General features: G+C 40.8%; 1 protein-coding gene across 6 annotated transcripts in view; it reads right to left on the bottom strand.

Moving 5' to 3' along the window:
- Nucleotides 1–25,463, bottom strand: part of map7d1a (MAP7 domain containing 1a) — a 91,227-nt gene that overhangs the window by 4,429 nt on the left and 61,335 nt on the right. For 4 of the 6 annotated variants that reach the window (XM_061776691.1, XM_061776685.1, XM_061776686.1 and 1 more), the window contains 10 exons: nt 25,354–25,458; nt 21,812–21,934; nt 18,686–18,831; nt 16,888–17,018; nt 13,770–14,011; nt 9,307–9,553; nt 9,028–9,208; nt 4,578–4,682; nt 2,747–2,797; nt 2,600–2,663 (listed from right to left, as the gene is read on the bottom strand). In XM_061776691.1, the coding sequence (XP_061632675.1) occupies nt 2,600–2,663; nt 2,747–2,797; nt 4,578–4,682; nt 9,028–9,208; nt 9,307–9,553; nt 13,770–14,011; nt 16,888–17,018; nt 18,686–18,831; nt 21,812–21,934; nt 25,354–25,458 (1,395 nt within the window). The remainder of the gene's footprint in view (nt 1–2,599; nt 2,664–2,746; nt 2,798–4,577; nt 4,683–9,027; nt 9,209–9,306; nt 9,554–13,769; nt 14,012–16,887; nt 17,019–18,685; nt 18,832–21,811; nt 21,935–25,353; nt 25,459–25,463) is intronic. The other 2 variants (XM_061776688.1, XM_061776689.1) reach the window with 1 other exon arrangement.

Here is a 25,463-nt window from a genome sequence, read left to right as displayed (position 1 = left end):
TGAAAAAAATACAACTTTCACCTTTTTGGGGGGTAATATGAAAACTTGTGGGCCATATTGAACCTTTTCTAGAATTTCAAGAAGGGGTCACGTATACTAGTAACAGAGACGCACCACTAATATTCAACATTTTGATGCATTTGGCATCTGCCTTTTTTTTCTTCTCTTTTTTTTAAGCGACAGCTTTTTATTTTTAATTATATTATATAAGAGATGCTGCTGACCCTAGGAGTTCCCTGCACTTTTTGTTTTGTTTGAACTTAAAGCAAAGATAAGTAAAAGATGAACATTCCAATTCTATTGAAATTTTGGAAAACTATTTACTGTAGAAAACTTTCTGGCGCTTTTTATTTGTTTTAAGTTTTCATTTAACTTTATAAGACATACTGCTGAGCCTGAGCTCACTGCACTTATTGTTTGAATCTTAAAACAAAGATGTCTATTGTCTAAGATTTTTAAAAAAAAACTTTAACATGTTGCAAGTCTGAAAAGCTGTTTAATAAACATGTGCTTAAAGGCATTTAAACAAATTATGGAAGTTTGTATTATTCAAAATTTTGACGCCAATATTTTCCCTTTTCAGCAAATGCTCTAAATATCGGTTATCAGTCTCTTTGACTAGTAATAATCGGTATCGCCCCTGAAAAAACTGTAGCGGTCTATCTCTACTAAATAATGTAACCGTGATGGATGTTACTGAACTTGATTTCAGATATGTTAAAACATGTTTTTTTTCTCCCCAAAAAATCTGACATTCTTGAAAATTCTGACTTTTTATCGGTGAATATTATGACTTTTTCATGGAAAAAATGGACATTGTTATAATATTCCGACTTTCTTAAAAATAGTTTGTCAAAGTTAAACGTTAAAACATGTTACTGTGTGAAATGGATGGTCTCAAGAGGCTTCCCAGTGTTCCTTCAGTTTTTCAGAAGCATCTCTTGACATTGTCATTTCCATAAGGTTTTGCATGCCTTTTACCAGGCTCTCAACAACTGACCAATCACAAGACGGAGAAACGTCTTAAAGAGACAGGCGATATATACCAGAAGAGAGCGCGTTGTATAAAATTCAAAACATCAAATTGATGTGCCGAACGAGACACAGTGGGAGGTTGTACAAACGACGCCTGTGCTTAATGTCCGATACAGCGCAGCTGCGTAAATGTTTGAGGAGATGAAGTACGCTGCGTTACACGTGTGCTCCGTTTCCAAAGTAAATGCAAGGCAGCCCACTCGCTCTTCCTGCCCTCCCCCCGTCCGCAGCGCACACATGCGTCCCAATGAGCAGATGAGAAGAACGCAGTGCAGCTGTGCAGGATGTGATGAGCGATACAAGAAAAAGGTGTACATACAGCACAAGCGGGACGGACGGCCGTGTGTCATGCGAAGTGCGTGCATGGAGGAGGCTTGTTTGCTGATGACAGCATATCATTTCCTCAACAGGATGTAGTTTCAAGCCCTTTCTTTATGAATCAGTTCAACATCGCTCATAACATTTTTCTCAATATTATGACTTCCCTCAAAATAGGCATTTTGTTTTGAATTCAAATATGATATTCTTGTGTTATTGAGTTTTTGTTGAAAAAGACACTTTTTCTCGTAACATGAGGATTTTTTTTCTCATAATGTTACAGAATCTTGTGACGTTTTCTCTAAAGAACAATCGGAAATTCTCGTATTAAGTTTTTTTTTCTTGAAAGAAATTCTCTTTTTCAGGGAATGTGACTTTCGTGGAAAACTATACATTATTTTATTCATTATTTTTGTAATATTCCGATGTTCTTAAAACAAGACTTATTTTTCATTTTTCAACTTTTTTTTTCTTGAAAAGATAAGACCAATTGAAAAACATTTTAATCATAATATAATAACAATATATATAATAATTTTCTTGAAAAAGACTTATTTAATTGTAACATAAATAACCTTTTCGTGAAAAAGATCTTTGTTTTTGCTTTTAATTGTTTTCCTCTCAAAAATAAAACAGAAATTCTGGAAAATTATGACTTTTTATCTGTGAATGTTATGACTTTTTCATGGGAAAGAATTGACATTGTTATAAGATTCCGACTTTCTTAAAATAGTTTAAACTTTTGCTCTGTTAAAAAATTAGACTTGAGATTTTAAAAAAAATACTACTTGAAAAATACTATTATTTCATTGTAGAATAAATAACCTTTTCTTGAAAAAGATATTTGTTTTTGTTGTTGTTTTCCATGATATGTTTTTCTCTCAAAAACAAATGTTTTTCCTGGACTATTGTGACTTTTTCCTCATATGACATTCTTGGATTATAACTTTTTACTTAAATATGAGATTACTATTGTTTTTTTTTCTCAAAAAAACCCAACTTTTTTTTAAATGACTTTTTTTTTCATTAAAATATCTTTTTTTCTCAGTTTTATTTTTAGTATGGACTTAATACTCGTCCTCCTACAAAGTCCATACTCCATATTTTAAGCATCCTTGGATCTCTTGAAAGGCGCTATAAATTTTTTTTTTAGAGTTAATAATGTTATTATTGTTACTTTAAGAAGGATGGGAACCCTGTGTCATATATTTAGAAAACACTGTGACGTGACTGTGATGTTGCTCACCTTTGCTGCGTTCCACCTCTTTCTCGCTCACTTGAAGGGGCAGTGGCGCTGATTTTATCTCCTTCTGGAAAGAACAATCAAAAGATTTCATATGAAGATTTATTGCAAATATTGTAGTTCATTAATAATGAATAGTATCCAGGGTACCTTGTCACTTGTGTCTGATTTGCGTGTCCTCTTCATGATCTCTTCGAGGCGCTGGGAAAAGTCAGAATTCAGATCAAATCATGCACACACACACACACACACACACACACACAAATCTGACATTATCCTCATAATAATATGACTTGAAAAAAAAGATTTTTTTTTTAACAGGACCCCGTCAAAAATTAGGTAATCAAGAATATATTTTCTAAATGAGATGAGTTATTTTACTGAAAGAATCTTACTGAAAGAATCTGACTAGTCGTCAAGAAATTCTGATATTCTTATACTCTGACATTTTTCTTGAAAAACGTTTATTTAAAAAAAAATTATCATAATATTAAAACGTTTTTATTGAGAACTCAAAAATATTATTATATTATAATATTATTACTTTTTTCTGGGGCAGAAAACTGACTATTCCCATAATACTTTTTTCTCTTATTATTCCAGTATTTCTTCTTAAATAGCGCCCTGAAAAATATAACTTTTCTCCTAGTGTAAGAAAAGGACTTTTTTCTCCATACCATTATGAATTTTGTCTGGAAAAAAATATTTTTTTTCTAATAATGCAGCATGGTTTTGTAAAATTATGACCTTTTTCTTGTAATAATTATGACTATTGAAAACAATGCAAGTTTTATCTGATAAATCTATTTATACATTCATTCATTCGTCTTTCGTTCTGCTTATTCTCACTAGGGTCACGGGTGTGCTTGAGCCTGATAAATCTATTCCTCTTAAAAAAAACTTTTACATCTTTTGTGATGTTCAGACTTTTTTTTCTTAAAAAATAAATTATTAATGAACTAATATTATTATGTTATTGTTGTTATGTTGTCATGTTATTTTTTTCCTCATAATAGTATGACTTTCTGTAAATAAAATAAAAATAAATAGAAATCTGGCTCTTATCGTAATGTAATGACTTTTTCCTCTTATTGCAATTTATTCTTACAATAATACTTTTTCTCTGAAAAAAAGGGTTTTACTTAGTATGAATGACATTTGATGGACATTTTTTTTCTTTTCTAATTCATTCCTGTTGGAAAAAAGCAGAGCCATGACTGGGTTGACTGAATTATACCTTTTAGTACGACTGCATGACTCCTAGCCGTTATAGCATGTAGCCACTAGAGCAGTCTCTTCTGGTGGGTCGCAGACCCATTTTGGGTGGGTCGCGGACAGCTAGTAAAAATTTACATTGGCGTATTAATCTTTTTATTTTTACGTTACAGTACAGAGGCATACCAAGTTCCCACGTGGAACTTAGATAAGCGACAGGAAATTAAACTCACTTACTAGCTTACTCTGTAAACAAACACAGTGGACCTCAGCCTCTGGCTAGCGGGGAACATATCAATATATGCTATTAAAAATATAACGTGTTGAACATGTTTTCAGAGGCTATTTTTAAACAAAAAATGCTTTACTGATCTTAAACCGTATAAAATTGGGTCACGGGTTTGCAACTATAGGAAAATGCGGGTGACACCAGTTGAGATCCACTGCACTAGAGTGCTCCCATGCCCCCATAGCCTCAGATGACCACTCTTGTCGCCCCACACGGTGTTTATATTTAACTCTCATTAAAGCAGCTCTATTAAACAACAGCGTGCTGACAGGTGATCCCTCGTAAGCCTGAGACATTCATCTAAGTTCCCGGGATTCAGCAGAGCCAATGTTGTACCGGGAATATGATACCTCCACCAGGGAGAAAGCTTTTTTTCAATTCAGCCGGCATACTAGTGTCATGTCAATTCGCGTGCTCAGGATGAGGAGAAGGCTGTGGACCTCAGCAGGGAAAGAGTTAATGAAGATGCCGGCCTACCTTTTTCCTCTCCAGCCTCTCCTGCTCCTCCTTCTGGAAGTGCTTTTCCCTCTCCAGACGCTGCTTCTCCGCCTCCTCGCGGGCTTTTGCCTCGGCTTCTTCTTTCTGAGGACAATATCCAAGCACGTTTTTTTTTTTTATTATTCATAAGACACACAAGCGAGAGTAGCGGTTGCAGCCAATTCGGGACACCACACGGCGGGTGTGGCCGCTCCTTAAAATGATCACTTGCTCAACCACAAAGGCGATATTTTGGTTCTGGAAAACAACTTATTTTACAAGCACACTTAAGCCGTCTTTATCAAAACAAATAGTTTAAACAAAACTGTCACTGCTGCGAAAGGCCACAAGAGGGCGGCAAAGTCAGAGAAACTCAGGAGGGGACAGAGTTGATACGTTAGGATTGACACAATCACAAAAAAAATATTTTATTTGGATATTCAAATTCTCATCAAACATTGTTATTGTTTCTCAACTAACCCCAACTCAACTTTATTTACACAGCACTTTAAACAACAACAGCTGCACACAGTGCTGTACATTATATAAAAACAAAACATAAAAGCAGTTAAACATGGACAAATTAAAACAGATTAATTGCAATGTGCGGCACCGTGGACGACTGGTTAGAGCGTCAGCCTCACAGTTCTGAGGACTGTGTGGAGTTTGCATGTTCTCCCCGTGCCTGCGTGGGTTTTCTCCGGGCACTCCGGTTTCCTCCCACATCCCAAAAACATGCATTAATTGGAGACTCTAAATTGCCTGCAGGTGTGCATGTGAGTGCGAATGGTTGTTTGTTTGTATGTGCCCTGCGATTGGCTGGCAACCAGTTCAGGGTGTACCCCGCCTCCTGCCCGATGACAGCTGGGATAGGCTCCAGCATGCCCGCGACCCTAGTGATAGTGAGGAGAAGCGGCTCAGAAAATGGATGGATGGATGGAACCAAATGCTATGAAACACTGATTCCTTTCTCTACCCACTGAAGAGGCACAAGGTTAGTGTTTGTGATACTGTGAGACAACGTTTATGTGAATTTTGTCCCAATTCAATGTAATGTAAAGTTGATACGGCAAAGTTTTAGCCCAAAGTTAAGCTTTTTTTTTTTTGTCATCGCCGCTTACGTTGGTTTGAAGACTAAAATAAACGTTAAAAACCATCAGTGCAACAGTGCAACCAACCGTTTACCTTGTTAGCTGTCTCAATGTTGGCATAGACGTATTTTATTGTTTCACTCACCCAACTGACTTGACTGAAGTTCCGCGCGGTGTAGGCTGAAGCTCGGAGCGGGAGCTCAGACATCGTGAAAGCCTCCTTTGCACAATGTAATCTTATTCAAAGTGTTGCACTGAGGCGACTGGTTCATTCATTCATTTTAACAAAGTTCAAGTTAAGTGTTGTTCGCCGCCGTTTGGCACAAGCACGTCATTGTGCCCGTTCTTCATTGTTGGTTTATGCCGCTTCTTCGTTGCTTTTCGCAACTTCTTCTTCGCAGCTAGAGTTCTAGGCATCGAAACTGGGAACCTAATTTTTTTAATTTGAACGGTTCCGGGAGAATCGGAATCAGAACGTTAGTCCCGGTTCCAATCGGTTTTCGATTCTCGATGCCCAACCCGACAGAGAGGTAAGATGGGGTGAGACCATTTAAAAAGGAATCCGAAAATGGACTCTAAAATGTGGAGGAACCCAGTAAAGACCCAGAACTGGAGTTATGTGGTCCTTACTACATGCTCCAATTAGGAGGTAAACAGCAGCATTTTGATTCGACTGGACTTGACAATAGCAATAATTTGCCGATGCAATTTAAATTCAGCGACACGGTGAACGACTGGTTAGCACATCTGCCTCATAGTTCTGAGGACCGGTGTTCAAATCCCGGCCCCGTCTGTGTGGAGTTTGCATGTTCTTCCCGTGCCTGCGTGGGATTTCTCCGGTACTCCGGTTTCCTCCCACATCCCAAAAACATGCAGGGTAGGGTAACTGAAGACTAAATTGCCCGTAGGTATGAATGTGAGTGTGAATGGTTGTTTGTTTCAATGGACAACCAGTTCAGGGTGTACCCCGCCTCTCGCCCAGAGATAGCTGGGATAGGCTCCAGTACGCCTGCGACCCTTGTGAGGATAAGCGGAACGGAAGATAAATGAATGAATTAATTAATACATTTAAATTCATCATCCAGATTAAAGCTTTTTAATACTGTTGGCTTTTGATCATGTGTCAAGGGGCCCAAGTCAAAAGGGTCCACTGGGATCAAACACCTTCTGCTTTCTTATCATTAAAATTAAAAAAACTTTAATGCCATCCAGGCTTTAATGTCCTCAAGCTAAAACAAAAGTGGCCTTAAGGAGAGTGCATCCTCTTTCTTTCGTCTGACATAAATCTGACTGTCAACTCCACAGCAATGAAAAGAAATCCCATGCTTCTTAGGGTGTAATGCAGTGATAAATACAAAGTATTTTAGTAAGTAAATATTTGCAAATACAAAGAAAACAGCAGGGGACCTAACATTGAACCCTATGGAGCCCCATAAGACAGTGAGGGAGTCCAAGCGACCAAGGCTTACACACAGTTCTGCCTGCCAGATAGGATCGAAACCCCTGAAGAGAGCTACCACTAACACCCACCAGGTGCTGCAAATAAGGCAACAGAATACTGTGGTCCACAGTATTGAAAGCTGTAGTCAGGTCCAGCAAAACAATAGGCCATAGTCCCCGGAGTGATTAGCCAGGAAGATGTAATTAAAAACTCTTAAAAGGGCTATGCAGCATCTTAAAAACTGACTGCATGACCATTATATTATGTTGACCCAGAAACGTCTTCGACTGGGTGTGAACCACCTTTTTCCAGGATTTTGGAATATAAAATGCAGCTTCAAAATGGGTCTAAAATTTGCTAGCATACCACAATTGAGACCACTTTTCTTGAGCAGGGGTTGCACCACAGCATGTTGAAAATTTTGGCCGACAACACCAAAAGACAGACTGCTGTTTATAATGGCTAGAACAGACTGCCCCTATACTGGGGAGGACTTCCTTAAAGAAATGAGGAGGGACAGAGTCATATGGGGAGACTGATAGCTTAATCTGGCCAACCACACCTTCTAGAAACTTCAAGGGAGCCAACTCAAATGAATTTAACACAGCCGAACAAGGAACAGGGTCAGAGCACTCTGTTTCACTTAATGCCTGGATCAGACTTGAAGACAAATTTGGTCTTTCACGATTGCACTATGTCAAACTGCTGCCATGAAATCTGACCGTACCTCGGTCAGACAGTGGCAATATCACATGTACATGTATTCCGATACCACCGTATCCCGTCTTTTATGATCACTGGCCTATATCTTGTTAAATCAAACACTGTTGGGGAGGCATGACCAGAAAACATGTCACCTTTCATTGCAGCCGGTTCCAACTGTTACCATGGCGACAACAAGTTGTTGTCAAACAATGGATTGCTCCTGCAATATTGTTTAGGGGAAAAAAGATCAAAAAGACGGGGAAAAAACATGCAGAGTCACTGGGTGCTCGGGAGATGACATTTGGGGCTATCCATTGAAGGATTGCTTGAGGTATGTTCACGTAATAATATGATGCGGCTCGCAAGCAGGCAACAAAATGTTATGTAGCCTAGCTAGCTAGTGCTAGCACTAACGTTTGTACGTAAACATGCTGACATTTTGTCGAATCACGCTCTAAAGCGTTGGTAAACATTGGTTTGTGCACGTGAGTAAAAGTTGACAACGGCAACCAAGTATGTTGACACCTGGGAGGCAATGTGCCAGTCACAATACGCAATCCTGTTGGTCGACGTCAAGGTGCACTGTCGGAGAGTTGTCATTCGTAGTCACTCCAGATGGAAGATATTTAAAAAAATAAAGATAGACATTTAATTTTGGCGTCGTAGGGCTATCGTAGGGCCAAATCGTTGGTTGTGGATTATGTCACACTACAGGAGGTTTTGTCGTTCCCGACAAAATATGTTGGACCCAATCTAGGAAATCGCGCGCAATATCTAATCGGGTGAATATCGGGGCTAAAATCCTGTAGTCTGATCTAGGCATAAGCTGTCCTAAATAAACATCAGCAAACAGGAACGCTCACTGTGCAACCTCAAAAATGGAACCAATCTGTTCTGTGACACTGGTTGACTTCCAAGTTGTTCCAATTCCAAATTGGGAAAATATCTTAATTGAAAAATTAATATTTAAATGCCGAACAACAAATACATTATGTGTGGGTATGATGAGGTGACTATACAATAGAATGATTTTTACATTCATTACGGCCCTCTGAAGGCAAGCTTGAGTGATGGGTTTGACACTCCTGCTTTAGATGCTCACTGGGCTTAAGTCTCACGATATCTGAACGATTAAGTTTTGTTTGACTTTTGAGGAGAAATTTTCCAAAAATGGTCCCACTTTTGGGGGCGGATCCACTTCACTGGTGCTTACCTGCTTTTGTAGGCGAATGTTCTCCTCCTGTTCGGCCACGGCTCTCTCCTTGGCCTCCTCCTCCTCCCTCAGCCGCTGCTCCTCATCCCTCCTCTGCTGTTCCTCGGTCATGGTGCGCACCTCCTCCTCGCGCCGACGCCTCTCCTCCGCTTCTCTCGCCTGTCGCTCCTCTCTCAGGATCCTGGACGTCCAATTACATCCAACATAACGGACACTTTCATTAAAACAAATACAAGCCATAACAATGAACTGTGTTGGAACTTTTTAACTCCCTCTAACCTGTCCTTCTCCTCCTGCTCGCGCCGCTCCTCCTCCTCCCTCTCACGTTGTTCGCGAGCCTGCCGCCGTTTCTCCGCCAGGATGCGCGCCGCCTCTTCAGGGTCGTTGGTGCCCGCCATGGGCTTGGAGGACGGGGAGGGCGAGGGCACAGAGGGAACGTCCTTGACATGTGGCTCGGGTGACTGCGAGGCCGAGATGTTGGAAGAGTGTGCCACCGGGTGTCTGATGAGAGGAACCACAGGAGAACCTGGAAGAGAGAAAAATGATGACCAAGCAGTTCAGTTCTCTCAGTTAATTCAACAAAGAAGAAGGCCACATAGTAAACAACAATGGAGGACATGTAATACAATATAAAGGGAATGAGTACTGAGCTAGGGCTGCGACTATCAAATATTTTTTACAAACCCCAATTCCAATGAAGTTGGGACGTTGTGGAAAACAGAATACAATGATTTACAAATCCTTTTCAACCTGTATTAAATTCAAATGTTCAAACTGATAAATTATTTTTATTTTTTGCAAATATTCACTAATTTTGAATTTGATGCCTGCAAAACATTCAAAATAGCTCGGACAGAGGCATGTTTACCACTGTGGTACATCCTCTTTCCTTTTAACAATACTCAATAAAGCGTTTGGGAACTGAGGACACTAATTATTGAAGCATTGTAGGTGAAATTATGTCCCGTTCTCGCTAGATGTACAACTTCGGTTAATCAACGGGGTGTCCATTTTGCGATTTTGCGCTTCATATTGCGCCACACATTTTCAATGGGAGATAGTTCTGGACTGCTGGAAGGCCAGTCTAGTACTTGCTAGGATGGGGCACCGAGAATCAAGAACCGATTGGAACCGGGACTAACATTCCAGTTCTCCCGGGAGTGTTCAAATAAAAAAAATTCGGTTCCCAGTTTCGATGCCTACAGTCCGCCGACCCCGAATAAGAAAGTGGCCAAAACCAATAAAGAAGAACGAAGAAGTGCTTGTGCCCAACGGCGGCGGCAAGCAAAAGTGTGCCTTAACTTCCATCCATCCATCCATTTTTTGATCATCGGGCAGGAGGAGGGGTTACACCCTGAACTGGTTGCCAGCCAATCGCAGGGCACATAGAAACAAACAACCATTCGCACTCACATTCACACCTAAGGGCAATTTAGAGTCTTCAATCAACCTAGCATGCATGTTTTTTGGGATGTGGGAGGAAACCGGAGTGCCCGGAGAAAACCCACGCAGGCACGGGGAGAACCTGCAAACTCCACACAGGCGGGGCCAGGGATTGAACCCCGGACCTCAGAACTGTGAGGCAGACGCTCTAACCAGTCACCCACCGTGCCGCTGCCTTAACTTTGTTAAATTAAATGACCAGTCACCTCAGTGCAACACTAACACGAACACACATTAAGATTATATTGTGCAAAAGAGGCTTTCACGATGTGTAGAAGTCTGATGTGTTCCCTCCCGCTCCGAGCTTCAGCCTACATCACGCAGAACTTCAGTCAAGTCAATTGGGTGAGTGAAACAAAAAAATGTGTCTATACCAACATTGAGGTAGCTAACAAGTTCAACGGTGGGTTGCACTCCTGCACTGATGTATTTTAGTGTTTATTTTTAGTCTTCAAACCAAGGTAAGAGCTGATGACAGACCCAAGAATCAAATCTAAACGACTTTCCCATACTGGAAAGAAAGTAGAAACAGTCTCATTACAAGCTTAACATTGAGTTAAAACTTCCCCAAAGGTCAAACTAGCAACTTTACATCATAATGAATGGGGATAGAATTCACAAAAACGTCTCACAGTATCACAAACACTAACCTTGTGTCTCATCGGTGGGTAGGTTAAGGAATCAACGTTTTATAGCGTTTGTGTCCGACTTTCGTTTTCAAAATTCCCCGGTGTCGTGTGAAGTTACTTTTCATGCCAAAACGTAACCTTCAAAATAAAAGGCTACATGCTTAAAACAGGAACTCAAGTGAAAATGGTGCACATATAAATCATTTGACGTGATAAAACAGTCACAAATAACTATTGTAACAATGGTGTATCTAACTTTTAGCTGAAACAATAATTAATGTTTAGTTCCAGACACATTGCCTTTTAGTTCATAGGTTTGATATTGATCCTTGTTATAAAGAACGCCGAGTCAAATGTTCATTTTAGTTTGTGCAGCAGACTGCTGGGAAAATGGATCATTTGGACACCCTTTATTTAAACCATGCAAACATTTTTGACCCGCCCCCTAAAAGAATCGGAATCGAGAATTGTTTGGAAACGGAATCAAACTAAGGAACTGGAATCGGAACCGGAATTGCTCAAATTCAAATGATCCCCAACCCTGCCCCATCCCTACACTCCTGCTCGAGGCCTCAGTTCAACTGACCAGACACTCCTGGAGCTACCAAGGACCAAACGGAGGCTAAGAGGCGATCAAGCTTTTTCCATTACTGGTCCATCTCTTTGGAATAACCTCCCCCTAAACATTAGGAATCGAGAATCGAAATGAAAAACCGGAATCCGGACTAGAATTGCTCAAATTCAAATGATGCCCAACCCTAGTACTTGCACTGTTTTACTCCGAAGCCAAGATTTTGTAATACGTGCAGAATGTGGCTTGGTCGTTGTCTTGCTGAAATAACCAGGGACGTCCTTCAAAAAAATGTTGCTCGGATAACAGCATATGTTGCTCCAAAACCTTTATGTACCTTTCAGCGTTAATGATGCCTTCACAGTTGTGCAAGTTATGCATGCCATGGGCACTAACACAGCCCCATACCATCACAGATGCTGGCTTTTGAACTTTATGCTGATCACAATCAGGATGGTCCTTTTCCTCTTTGGCACGGAGGACACGACGTCCATTGATTTCCCAAAACAATTTGAAAGGTGGACTTGTCAGACCACAACACACTTTTACACTTTTGCGTCAGTCCATCTCCAAAAGAAGCCGGCAGCGTTTCTGGGTGCTGTTGCTATATCGCTTTTGCTTTGCATGGTCGAGTTTGAACTTGCATTTGTAGGTGTAGCAACCAAATGTGTTCACTGTCAATGGTGTTGTGTGTTCCTGAGCCCATGTGGCAATATCCTTGTATGTTGAGAAACATCGTTCTTAAATTGTTGAACTATTTGCTCACGCAGTTGTTCATCAAGTGGTGAACCTTGCCCCATCCTTCCTTATGAGCAGCCTTTCGGTGATGCTCCTTTTATATCCAATCATGAGACTCACCTGTTTTAAATTAAATTGTTCAGCTGTGGAATGTTCCAAACAAATGATTTTTTAACAGTTCTCAACTTTCCAAGTCTTTTGTTGCCCCTGTGCCAGCTTTTCTTGAACGTGTTGAAGGCATCAAATTCAAAGTGAGAGAATTTTTGCAAAAGAATCATCAGTTTGAACATTCAATATCTTGTCTTTGTCGTGTATTCAATTGAATGTATGTTGAAAATGATTTGCAAATCACTGTATTCTGTTTTTATTTATGTTTTACACAACGTTGCAATGTCATTGGAATTGGGGTTTGTGTAATTGAGTGTTCTAGCGATCATCCCATCAATTAATTGAGTATTCGGATAAAAATATATTTTGCATTATGAAAATGTGAGGAGCAGGTATTATTTTTGTCCACTTGGGATGGCCATTCTCCCGTTCTACCTTAGAATATGTGATTTTGACTGTGTATGGCTTTAAAAGCCGTGGGGTTGGCTTGGTGAGTGACGTGGACGACAGTCAATAAGAGTGTAGAGTTGGCTGGCAGTTAACTGGCTAACCGGTTAGCTGCGTACCAATGTGATCAGTACCCTAATAAGCAGGTGTCAAAAAGCGGGACAATCCGGGTCTGTTTTGGTACCATTTCTCAAATGTGAGGCAAATTGTCTCATCTCAGTGGATCTAATTTACATAATCAGGGCGAGTTTCATCCACCGATGACATGATTAATTATGGCTTTCAAACGACTGTAGTTCTTGATCCTTTGGGTATTATTTAAAAAGCATGTCAGCAACATGTTATTATGATGCCTCAAAACTTGAATTGTAGAAATTTAAATTGTGGAAAAAGGCATATGTTTCCAGTTAGGGCTGCAACTAACGATTATTTTAATAATCGATTAATCTGTCGATTATTTTTTCGATTAATCAATGACTCAGATTATTTTTTTATTGCCATCCCTTAATTTAAAAACATGAAATATTTTCAAATTGACTGCAGAAAATGCACAAACATAAATTGATTATGATTCAGTTACTGGTTTGGGGGACTGCAGAAATCTGACAATATTTACTGTTGAGAGGCTGAAATGTGGAGGATTTGGACAATTTTATGTAAAACAATGTTTCAAAACGATTGATTATTAAAATAGTCAAAATTTGATAATTGATTGGGTGTCCACTAGTTGTATAAAAAATATTAATTGTTGCACCTCTATCTCCAGTAAAAAAAAATTGTAGATAAACATGAATTCTTCTACTCACGTCGACTATTGTTCTCAGGGGTGGCCGACCTGCGATGTTCTCTCACTCTTTCCAACGGGATGGGGGATGACATGCGGTGGTCCACCCTGGCGGGAGTCCTCGCCCTGCTGGGCCGTCCCTTAGTGGTCGATGGGCTGCTTTCCGTGGAGGTAGGCTTCGGGGAGGCGGCGGGGCTCGGCGAGGCAGTCCTGCCCTTGGCCATGGCCGGCGACAAAGGCCGCGGTCTTGATAGCGAAATAGGACTGGAGGACACATGGCGTTCATGTTTTAGAGTTTGCAAAGAGCCATCCATTTATTATAGCGCTCATCCTTATAGCAGGTGAACTGTCACCTATCACAACTGGCATTGAGCGTGAGGCAGGATACACTCTGGACTGGTCACCATTCATCCGCATGGCACAGTGCAACTCACAAACATGAGTAGATCCCTCACATTTTTGTAAATATTTTATTATATCTTTTCATAGGATGACACCGAAGATATGACACTGCAACATCTAAAGTACTGTAGTCAGTGTACACATTGTATACCAGTTTAAATATACTGTCGCCTAAAAATAACTCAACACAGCCATTAAAGTGTAAAACTGGCAAGAAAAGTGATTAGACTGCTTGTCTTTTTAGTGCATCATCTTTAGAAGAGCCTTGCTTCTGGGATGATAGTTATGCAGACCAATCTGATGTAGTGTCCGGCTTATGGTACGAGCACGGACAGGCTGACCCCTCAACTCTTCAAGCTATCTTTATGAAGTGCAACAATACCAGTGTTTACATGCAGACGTTTTTGTCATTCTGACGATCTTAGGCTCAACTGTTCACGTGACGTGACCTATTCCGATCTGGTGTTTGTATTTAATGAACAGCCACAGATCTGTGTAAACGTCACATGATTTATCAATATGGAGGTCAGTCATCTATTTAAAACAGTAGTTATGATTGTTTTTATGCTTTTATAAAAGCAACAGCTTGATTGAAAACAAGTTACAAGTAGTTAAAAAATAGCTCTACGTTCACAGACCAGCTCTGAAGTAGCCAGAGAAAACCCACGGATAGGACATGCAAATGCCAAACAGGAAGGCCGGAGGACAGATTCAAACCCAGAATCTCAGAACTGTGAGACAGACATGGAAGCACTAATGCACTATGCAGTCAGTTTGCAAATATTAAACACATAATCAGTTTCTGATGGAAACTTGATTCTTTCAAAGTCAAGTCCGCGTCCAGAAGAAACTCAAAGCATAGAAACATTACATCATCCATTGAAGTGCATTACACCGCTAGGGATGACATCATTCTCCTTTTGGCCTCAGGCGCTGACAGCTCACTCATGCGCTTTATTTGTCAAGCCAAAGGAAATAAATGTGTTTTCCTCCTCATATTGCATCCCAACCCCACTGTCATGGCTGCCATTTGTTGTGTGGTGTGGGGATGAAAGAAATATTTTTTTCCTCCCCATTTCACCTCTCCTCTTCACGAACTATGCAGACTGAATAGGAATAACACGTTCATGATCGTACTACATACCTAGGACAACTGCATTACGAGTAGGGAGTAACTGCCCCACTGAGCAGAGATTCAGTTGCAAAATATGTAGGCATAAATGAAGGGGGTCCGGTGCAAAGTGAGCTGGGTCTGAAGGGGGTATGATCACCACCTACAGAAGCTGGCTCTAGTGACGTGGAATGTCACTATTATTATTGTAATGTGGGAATCGCGTGGCTTGATGTCACGTATGCTTGTTTTCGTTAGCCTTAGCAGCTAGCTTTAGGAACAATCACGGAAATAGTGACACGGTGGGCGCTGTCTGGGCTTACTGTACATTACAGTCTGGTTTGATCAGCGTAGTGTTCTCACAAATCAGTCTTGTACTGTATTTCTTTTATAATTCACTTTATTTATCAATCGATCAGCACACAGCTATCTATTCAACATGAAACTACATTCTTCTTCGTGTCCTTTTCTTCACCTCTTTTTGACGTAATATTTTTACATTGTGCCCCATGGTGTTCCGACTGAGATACCACAAGTGGATAAAATTGTACCTTTCTAACAAGATGACAAACTTCTGTTCCTCCATTTTAAGTTAATGCCCTTTGTTTTTGATACTCAAAAAAAAATGCCAAGTTTAAACTGAAATCTATTTATATTTGTGTTTGAAATTGCCTCACTAGAAATGTTTCTAGACAAGAAAAAGCAGTTTCCTGCTATATACACACTGTGAATTTAAGAAAAATACTGTTGATTATGTAAAAGAGGAAACACATTGGTCTTTCATTATTAAGTGAAATGTCTTATTTTCTCTTGTATTCATAATTGCTCTTTAACTAAGCAAAAATATATTTTATTCTTATACTTAATTATTCCAATATAATTGTCAGTAGAATACTCGATCACTAATTGCAGCACTACTGCATGCAAATTCCTTTTTGTGACAGGTCTGTTTAATGTCACTTCAGAAATAAATTGAGAAAAAGTAAGTCACTGCATAGCTTTGGGTTCCATCTGGAAGAGCTGGACGCAGTGGCTGGAGAGAGGGAAGTATTGGCTTCCCTGCTCAAGCTGTTTGCCGCTCAACCCGACCCCAGCGGAAGAAAATGGATGGATGGACAGACGAATTTTATCAAATATATTTTTATGACATATTTTTAGCAAATAAATGTCATCCATCAATCCATTTTCAACACCGCTTATCCTGGTTAGCATCACGAGGCGCTGGAGCCTATCCCAGCTGACTTCGGGAAAAAGGCGGACTATACCCTGAATTGGTCGTCAGTCAGTCGCAGGGCACACGTAGACACGGACAACTATTCACACTCACATTCACACTTTCACTGAGTGGGAACTGAACCCACGCTGGCCGCACCAAAGTCAGGCGAGTGTACCACTAGACCATCAGTGACTGTAAATAAATGTGTCAAAATATATTTTTGGAAAATATTTTTAGCAAATATTTTTTTACAAAAGCTAACTTGGATAAAAAAGCTGAATATTTCCCTTTTGGAGAAACGATAATTTTTTATCAAAACAATTTGCGTAATGAAAGCGTTTATTTTTTTTTTTTGCCTTAAAGAAAGTAAAATACTGTATTTTTTTTTAGATTGTCATGAGCCTGTTTTACCTCAGGTCTGTTCTGTGTCTCATGCTGGGAAGCGATTGCTTCTTCTTGAGGAACCTCTCCTTTGTCAGGGCGTTTTTCTCTTTCTCGTTCTCCCGCTCCTTGTCTTTCTTCTCCTTTTTGGTTCTGTCCATCTGTGCAACACAAAGTAAGATGTAAATATGCATACTGAGTCGGGGCGTACTGATTTATTCATTATATCGATGCATTGATTTATATTCCCACGATCCAATTGGATCATTCTGTCCTTGGCAAGTTAGCCTTCCAGACGAAAATGTATCTATTTAAATCATTTTAAAAGGCAATCATTAATCGTTTTAAAGGATGAGCATTCCGCAGTGCAGGAAATATGACAAAGCAGCGTGCCACTGAGCAAAGCGCTCAATTTAACGAGTGGAATCTGCAAAGGATGAATCAAGGCAACTGGACAATTCTTGTTTGTTGAAGACGTTGAGGAATGTCCTGCAAAGCTTAAATAAGGAAGTATGGACACATTTTGGTTTTGCAGTAATAAAAAACAATCGAGGAGAAAACATGACGAGCAAGCAATAAACTGTTTGCTGACCCCCGCCGTCGACAAGTCGTGGACTATAAGTAATATGAAAAGCCACAGTCACCTGGAACCAAGAAGCAAACGAGACCAAACATCAATTTGTGAGACATTTCATAATAACACGATCAAGAGCTAAAAGGTTGTTGAACACATTGAGCCACGGTACAAAATTCCATCACGGACATACTGTACTTTAGCAAAACGCTAACACTTTTCTAAGAGACAAAGACCAAAGCAGTAGAAGAGAGTATCAAGCAGGCATACTGTAGTGTCTCACTCATGACAGATAGTAACTTCGACATAACAAGCTTCTCAGAGCTACGTAACCACTATGTCACACATCGTGACTACTGAGTGGGTAGTAATAACTATAATTAGAATATGTGACCATTATGTCTTTTGAGTTCAATTACAAGATGTTTATTACTGTATTTCTATGTTGAAAAACAACATTGGAAGTAGGAGGTGAACCTACTGTTAGTCCAACCTGAAAAGATGTTAGTTGCACTTTACTCAAATAAAGTGTGAATGCATTTGCCATTATTATTATTGTTGTTTTTATTATTATTATTATTTTCCATAATGGTTGTTTATTGTCAATCTACATTCCTAGCCTCACCTATGGTCATGAGCTGTGGGTCGTGACTGAAAGAACAAGATCGTGGATACAAGTGGCCAAAATTAGTTTCATCTGCAGGGTGTCCGGGCTCTCCTTGAGAGATAGGATAAGAAGCTTGGTCATCTGGGAGGGGCTTAGAGTTGAGCCGCTGTGCCTCTGCATAGGGAGGAGCCAGAAGAGGTGGCTCGGGGATCAGATTAGGATACCTCCTGGAGACCACCCCGGTGAGGTGTTCCGGGCACGTCCCACTGGGAGGAGGCCCAGGGGACGACCCAGGACACCCTTTACAGACTATGTCTCTAATCTGGCCTGGGAACACCTCGGGCTCCCCCCGGAAAAGATAGACAAAGTGCTGGGGAGAGGGAAGTCTGGGCTTCCCTGCTTAAGATGCTGCCACCGCGACCCGACCTCGGAAAAGAATGAATGAATGAATGAAAAATATTACTGAATGGATTTCCAAACACTGAATCGTTTCTGATCGTATCATTCTAGATGAACCAATATCGTCCTTTAATCGAATCGGCAACCACGAATCGTAATACAAATGGAATCGCTGCCAAAACAAATCGTTACACCCCTAATACTGTGTACATAATACTGTGCGTAATGCCTCTCTGTGTAGAACGTACAGGTGTGGAGCTCCGTCTGTGCTGGCGCTGGGTGATGTCGGGCGTGCTAGATGTCACCCTCCAGCGATCGGAGCAGCGGTGATGGAGCTGGTGTGCACACATCGTCAGGGGGCTGGCGGAAGACGAGCGGGGGCACAGCGGTGACTCTGAGGAGGAGGACGTTTGGTTACAAATTTGCAAAACGGAATCTAGCTACGGTCTGAAATCTGTGTATCATTGGACTGCAATATCAGTATTGCTATGGCAGGTTAGTTGGTGTCAAGGAAAAATAGTCCCAGTTAGGCATTTGTGAATCCGAAGATTTTTGGGGGGAACCTAACCTCCGTGGTTCCCATGTGTGATGTCACATCAGTTTGTGCTATTATGTTTTTTAGACTAGAATGCCAGCTTATAATATTGAGTCTCATATGAATTTGGCTTGTTTGTTTGTAATTACTAAGTACAGTCGTTTTATGTAACATGGGTTCATGATTATGTACATTCTCGATGCATGGTGTTGGTTATGATCCTCTCTGTTTTAAGTACCTTGCTGCCATCTTGTGGCATCTATAGGCAAATACAAACCTTTTTTACGGGGGCGTCAATTATTATTTATGGCAGGGCTCTCTGCAGCTGGGGTCTGAAGATGACATACAAACCTGGGCCAACGCTACCTAGTTTTTATGAAAAGTTTAGAAAAGAGGTCAACTATTTTATGGACAGAGAATTATATTTTGTTTTCCTTGTACCAGGTTATCAAAATGGGATTTGTATATACTCTAATTGACAGTAAAAATAGATCTGACTTTTTACTTTCTCAACTCAATTAAACTTTATTTTTAGAGTACTTTAAAACCCCCACAGCTGCACATAAAGTGCAGTACATTATATCAAAATAAAACATAAAAACAATTAAACATAGGGCAATTTAAAACAATAGTTTGATAGTGACATTAAAAACAATAAAACATTCATGCTGAGTTGAAAGCCAAAGAATAGAAATGGGTTTTAAGACAAGTTTTGAAAAAATGGACAGTTAGGGGGCTTGCCTAATATTCAGTGGGATGTTATTTCACAGAGATGGATTTACTTAAGTACATTTTAGAGTCGGTACTTTTTTACTTTTATTTATAAGTAAAAGAGTTGCATCGGTTCTTCTACTTTTGCCACTTTTTCTACTCAAGTGTCAGTACTTCAACTTAAAGTGCCACTAAAGTGGCAAAAAAAACATCACAGAGAAGTTTTTAAAAAGCCTGCCAAATTTGAATGAATAAACATGTTACCATGTACAGAAGTAAAGTAAGTAAAGAATATGCCCTCTTCTCAAATTCTTATATTTTTGCATAGTTTTCCCACTTTTAAGATCATCAAACAAATAAATAAATTAATATCAGACAAATATAACCTAAGTGAACTTAAAATGCTGTTTTTAAATGGTGATTTTATTTATTAAGGGGAAAGTTTCCTGTCCCTGTGTGAAAATGTTAAATCATGAATTAAATGTGGCTAATCATAATTTTAAGTTAATATTCACTGACCCCACCCAAGCCTGATTACCTCCAGACCTGTTCAATCAAGAAATCACCTAAACAGAATCTACCCCGACAAAATCAAGCTGGACAAAAGATCTAAAAAAAAAAAGCAAAATGACACGATCCAAAAAAATTCCAGAACAGTCGAGAAATAAAGTAATTGGCATCTGTCAGTCTGGGAAGGTTCATAAAAGTCATTTCAAAAGCTTTAAGATTCCTGCAAACCATATGGAGAACCATTATCCTCACATGGAGAAAACATGCCACAGTGGTGAAACTTCCCAGGATTGGCCGACCGACATAGATTACCCCAACAGAAAAGCAATGACTCATCCAGGAGCCCACAAAGAGACTCAGGACAACTTCTAAAGAACTGCAGGACTCCATTGCATCAGTTAAGGTTCATGACACAACAATAAGGAAAAGACTGGGCAAAAATGGCATCCATGGCAGAGTTCCATGGCGAAAACCACTGCTGACCAAATAGAACATAAAGGCTCATCTTACTTTAGCTAAAAAAAACATCTGACTGATTCCCAAGACATTTGGGAGAATATTATATGGACTGACGAGATAAAAGTTGAGCTTTTAGGAACGTGTGTGTTACATCTGGCATAAATGTAGCGCAGCATTTAAAAAAAAGAACATCATACCAACAGTCAAACATGGTGGTGGTAGTGTGATGGTCTTGGGCTGCTTAGCTCTTCAGGACCTGGACAACTTGCTGTAATTGATGAAACCATGAATTCTGCTCTTTAACAGGAAATCCTGCAGGAGAATATGTAGCCATCAGTTTGTGACCTCAAGCTGAAGCGCACTAGGGTTCTGTAGCAGGATAACGATCCAAAACACACCAGAAAGTCAACTTCTGAATGGCTTAAAAAAATAATAATAATACTTTTTTAGAGTGGCCTAGTCAACTTCCAGACTTGAATCCGATTGAAATGCAGTGGCATGACCTTAAAAAGGCCGTCCATGCTCGAAAACTCTCCATTTTTGCTGAATTCAAACAATTCTGCAAGGAAGAGTGGGCCAAAATATCTCCACAGAGATGTGAAAAACTCATTGCCAGTGATAGAAAATGCTTGATTTCAGTTGTTGCTGTTGAGGATGGCCCAACCTGTTATTAGGTTTAGTGGGCCATTACTTTTTCACACAGGACCAGGTAACTTTGAATTGTTTTGTTGTTTTCCTTAATAAATAAATAAAATCATCATTTAAAAACAGCATTTTAAGTTCACTTGGGTTATAGTTGCTGATATTTACATTTGTTTGATGATCTTAAAGTGGGGAAACTATGCAAAAATATCCAAAATTGAGAAGCGGGCCTATAATTTTTCATATCACTATATGTAAATTAAGGCTCTGAAATCATGCAAAATAAGGACTGCCCCCGAGCTGCAGGACTGTGTGGGCGTGTCCACGAAAGGCACAGGAGACCTTTACCTACCAATCACATACATATATATACGTACTAGATGTAGTGGTAGTAGAAATGGGCCAAGCTATTATTACTAACTCACAAATTCCGGCAAATTGCCGTAGACGGCGCTCAGTATTTATAGAGTGGAGGAGGACCTCATGCTAGAAAGAATACGTCCCAAGGGCGACTTACGTCCATCTTTTCCGTTGGCAAGCACGCTGGCGACGCTGCGGCTCCGAGCCAGGAAAGACAAGGTGGGCGTCATTAGACGGTCCACAATGCTGCTCTCCCATGGGCTCAGTGCAACGTTACGGGCTGCAAGTTGAAAGAAAAACAGAAAAATTAACATTTGTGTCTTATGGAGTTACAGGATTACCTCGAAACTTTAACAAGTTGGAGCAGTTTGACCCAATTTTTGGCGAAAAATATGCCTTAAATTTTGGACACGGAACCTCACGAGACCTCATTTCAGCCAGCATCAAAGGATTAGTAGCATGTCAGAATGGACAACGGTGCTAAGAGAAGAGGATTGTGAGAGGATAAGAATTACTACAAAGTAAGCTGTCACATTTAAAATAGAAAGACTCCTGCAGTGTCCAAAAACCTCTATCTAACGAATGTTTCAGTGTTATGACGGTTGCAGAGAATGACCAATAGTCACATGGATGATGTTTACCAAAGATGCTGCCTTTATTTTGTAAAGTTTCTCCATCCTAGTTCTGTTGACATTCACACTAGCTGGATAGAACAGTCAGCTGGAGTCGTAACTTTGATTAGACTCTTCTGTGACTGCTGCCATGTTTGAGTTTGAGTCCTCTGTTCGTGCAAAACATTGCCTGTACTAAAAGTGTGGTATGGACTTTGCAACAAATTATTCCAAATATAATCCTTTTCAACAGGACCTGTTGCTTTCAAAGTGGACCACCTTGACGATCGCATATCATACCCCATTTACCACAATAACAATGAGTTTTTGAGCAATGTAGTTACCAGATAAGCCAACAGTAGCCTAGCTTCGTCTCTTTCTTCTTTTATTACGACTACTGTTCTTCTTTGTATTTTCATCAGTCCGGATGCCCTGTGGCACCGCGCTGCCTCTCACGAGTCAGTCTTCAAACTAAAGGAGACGGCTGGTTTGGGGAATTACGATTGTCATGGATAAAGCTCTGTGTGTGTGGTGTACTGTTGTGGTCAACTTGAATACACCACACACTGTAAAAGCAGTAAGACACACATGCAGAGTTTTTCCTCATCGTGTGTGTGGTCTCTTACATAAAAAAATTGGTTAAGATGTAAAAATCGGTATGTGAGTAATACTCTGCTTAAGCCAGGCACAGATTAAAAACAGTACCCTATTTTCACGACCATAAAGCGCACTTAAAATTCTTAAATTTTCTCCAAAATGGATGGGGCGCCTTGTACTGCGGCGCGCCTTATGTGTGCACCGATTTCCAAAATCTGTAAATGTTGTTGTGTGACTTTGATGAGCGCTCCGCTTGACTGAGTGGGAGAATTTCCTGCCGAAACGCTGCTTATATAGAGGAAAGGCGGATGTGACTGAGGACAGCATGGGGACGTAAAAGGGGAAGCGTCCGCGTGAAGGAGGACGCTAAGGCACGCCCCCGGTAGGTATATAGTGCCGGGGTGTGCATTGTGCAAAATAACATCGGTTTGGCTAAGGACCCCCGAAAATGGCACCTACGAAGAGACACGCTTACGAAGCACAGTTTAAACTGCAAGCTATCAGTTACGTGGAGGAACATGGGACTCGAGCAGCCGCGAGAGAATTCAAGATCAACAAATCCATGGTTCGTAAGTGGAGGAAGCAGGAAAACGAGCTTCGCCAAGTCAAGAAGACAAAGCTGAGTCTCCGGGGAAACTAGGCGAGGTGGCCCGAGTTTGAAGACCAACTCGAACAATGTATTAATGAGCAAAGAACAGCCGGGAGAAGCGTCTCTACAGTCACCATTCGACTGAGGGCAATAACGCTTGCAGAAGAAATGAAAATCGAACGTTTTCAAGGAGGTCCGTCTTGGTGCTTTCGTTTTATGAAACGGCACCATCTATCCAAGGACAAGGACAACCGTTGCGCAGCAACTTCTGGCGGGGTACAAGTAAAAGCCGGTCATCTTCCGCTCCTACTGCAGTAAAAAGATTGCCGACAAACACATCCAGCCCAACCACATTACCAACATGGACGAGGTGCCACTCACTTTTGACATCCCGGTGAACCACACTGTAGAGAAGAAGGGGACCACCACGGTAGCGATACGCACAACGGAGCACGAGAAGTCGGCTTTTACTGTTGTGCTCGGTTGCCATAGTAATGGACAGAAACTGCCACCGATGGTGATTTTTAAGAAGAAGACGCTGCCTAAAGAAAAGTTTCCAGCCAAAGTCATCGTTAAGGCCAATCAAAAGGGCTGGATGGACGAGGAGAAAATGAGAGAGTGGCTGAGTGAGGTGTACGTAAAGAGACCGGATGTTTTTTTCCACGCGTCACCATCCATGTTGATCTGTGACTCCATGCGCGCCCATCTCACAGCTGCTGTGATAAACTAAGTGCAACTAAGACTGGGAGGCAACGCCGGGCGAGTTACGCCACCATATGTGAATGGATTGTGGATGCCTGGGCTAAGGTATCTGCTTTGACTGTTGTCCGAGCTTTCGCGAAAGCCGGCATCATTGCTGAACAGCCCCCCGGCAACGAGACTGACTCTGACAATGACGAGAGGGAATCCGGCGTGTTTGTTGGAGGACTTTCCCAGATGTTCATTTCGGATACAGAAGATGAGGACTTTGATGGATTTGTGGATGAGGATTGATCAAAAGATAACGTGAGTACATTGTTAAATACTTCAATAAAGTTCAACCAAACTCTGTTTTGCTCCCGCGGCCTTGTTAAAAACATTGTTTTAGCGTGCATACATGCTACCGTATGTTTTAAGCTAGCGTATGTTTTACCATGCCTGCGCCCAATAATACGGTGTGCCTTATGTATGTGTTAAATGCAGAAATAGACCCCGTAACTGAGACTGCGCCTTTTAATACGGTGCGCCCTATGGTCGTGAAAATACGGTACATTAAAAATATTTTAAAACATTTCACCAGAATGGAAACGAGCACAAGAGTTGTTGAGTCGGACGTTCTTTGATATGCTCGTGCATCCTCAGTTCTTCACCATGGCTTTACTACACAGATCGGTGACTTAGCTTTTATCTTAGGAACTTTCTCTGCAGTAGCACCGCACGTGAAAGGTGTGTTCTGCTGCGACGAGGCCCCGTCTATTTATACCAACACTGCTTCCTCCTCAAAATACATTATCTACTGCTCCCCAAATTGCTGACTCACTTGCTCCCTTCACTTTCCAGGATATTCTCACTTGAAGAAAATTGTGTCAAAGCTGCCCATAGTTAGGACATAGGGAATGATAATCACCACAGAATGAAGCAACCACAAAACGACACAACAGTAAATGAGCACAAACGCAAAATACAATCATGCAGAAGCGGTGGATCAGACCTTTAAACCTCAGCTTGGAAATTAAAAGAAAATGGGTTGGGAAAACGTGTCAATCATCAAGCACGGTAGAGGGACTTGGAATCAAAATCAGGGGGAAGTAACTGAAGAGCGAAACAACGACATTGATGGTTCCCAGGCAGTGGTGGAAGTGTGATGGACACATTTATGGGGACACACGTTGGGAGAAGGTGGTTGGTCATTCCAGGCCTTACTTCTGCTGGGGGAGTTCCACAGCGTGGCCGAGGACTTGGAGAGTCGCTTGTTTATGACCGAGTCCATGTGTTTGGGCAGGTTGATGGTGGAGAGAGAGCATCTGCCTGAG

This window comes from Phyllopteryx taeniolatus, chromosome 6 (assembly GCF_024500385.1).
Source record: "Phyllopteryx taeniolatus isolate TA_2022b chromosome 6, UOR_Ptae_1.2, whole genome shotgun sequence".
NCBI classification, from domain to species: Eukaryota; Metazoa; Chordata; class Actinopteri; order Syngnathiformes; family Syngnathidae; genus Phyllopteryx; species Phyllopteryx taeniolatus.
This window is presented reverse-complemented; position numbering and strand designations above follow the sequence as displayed.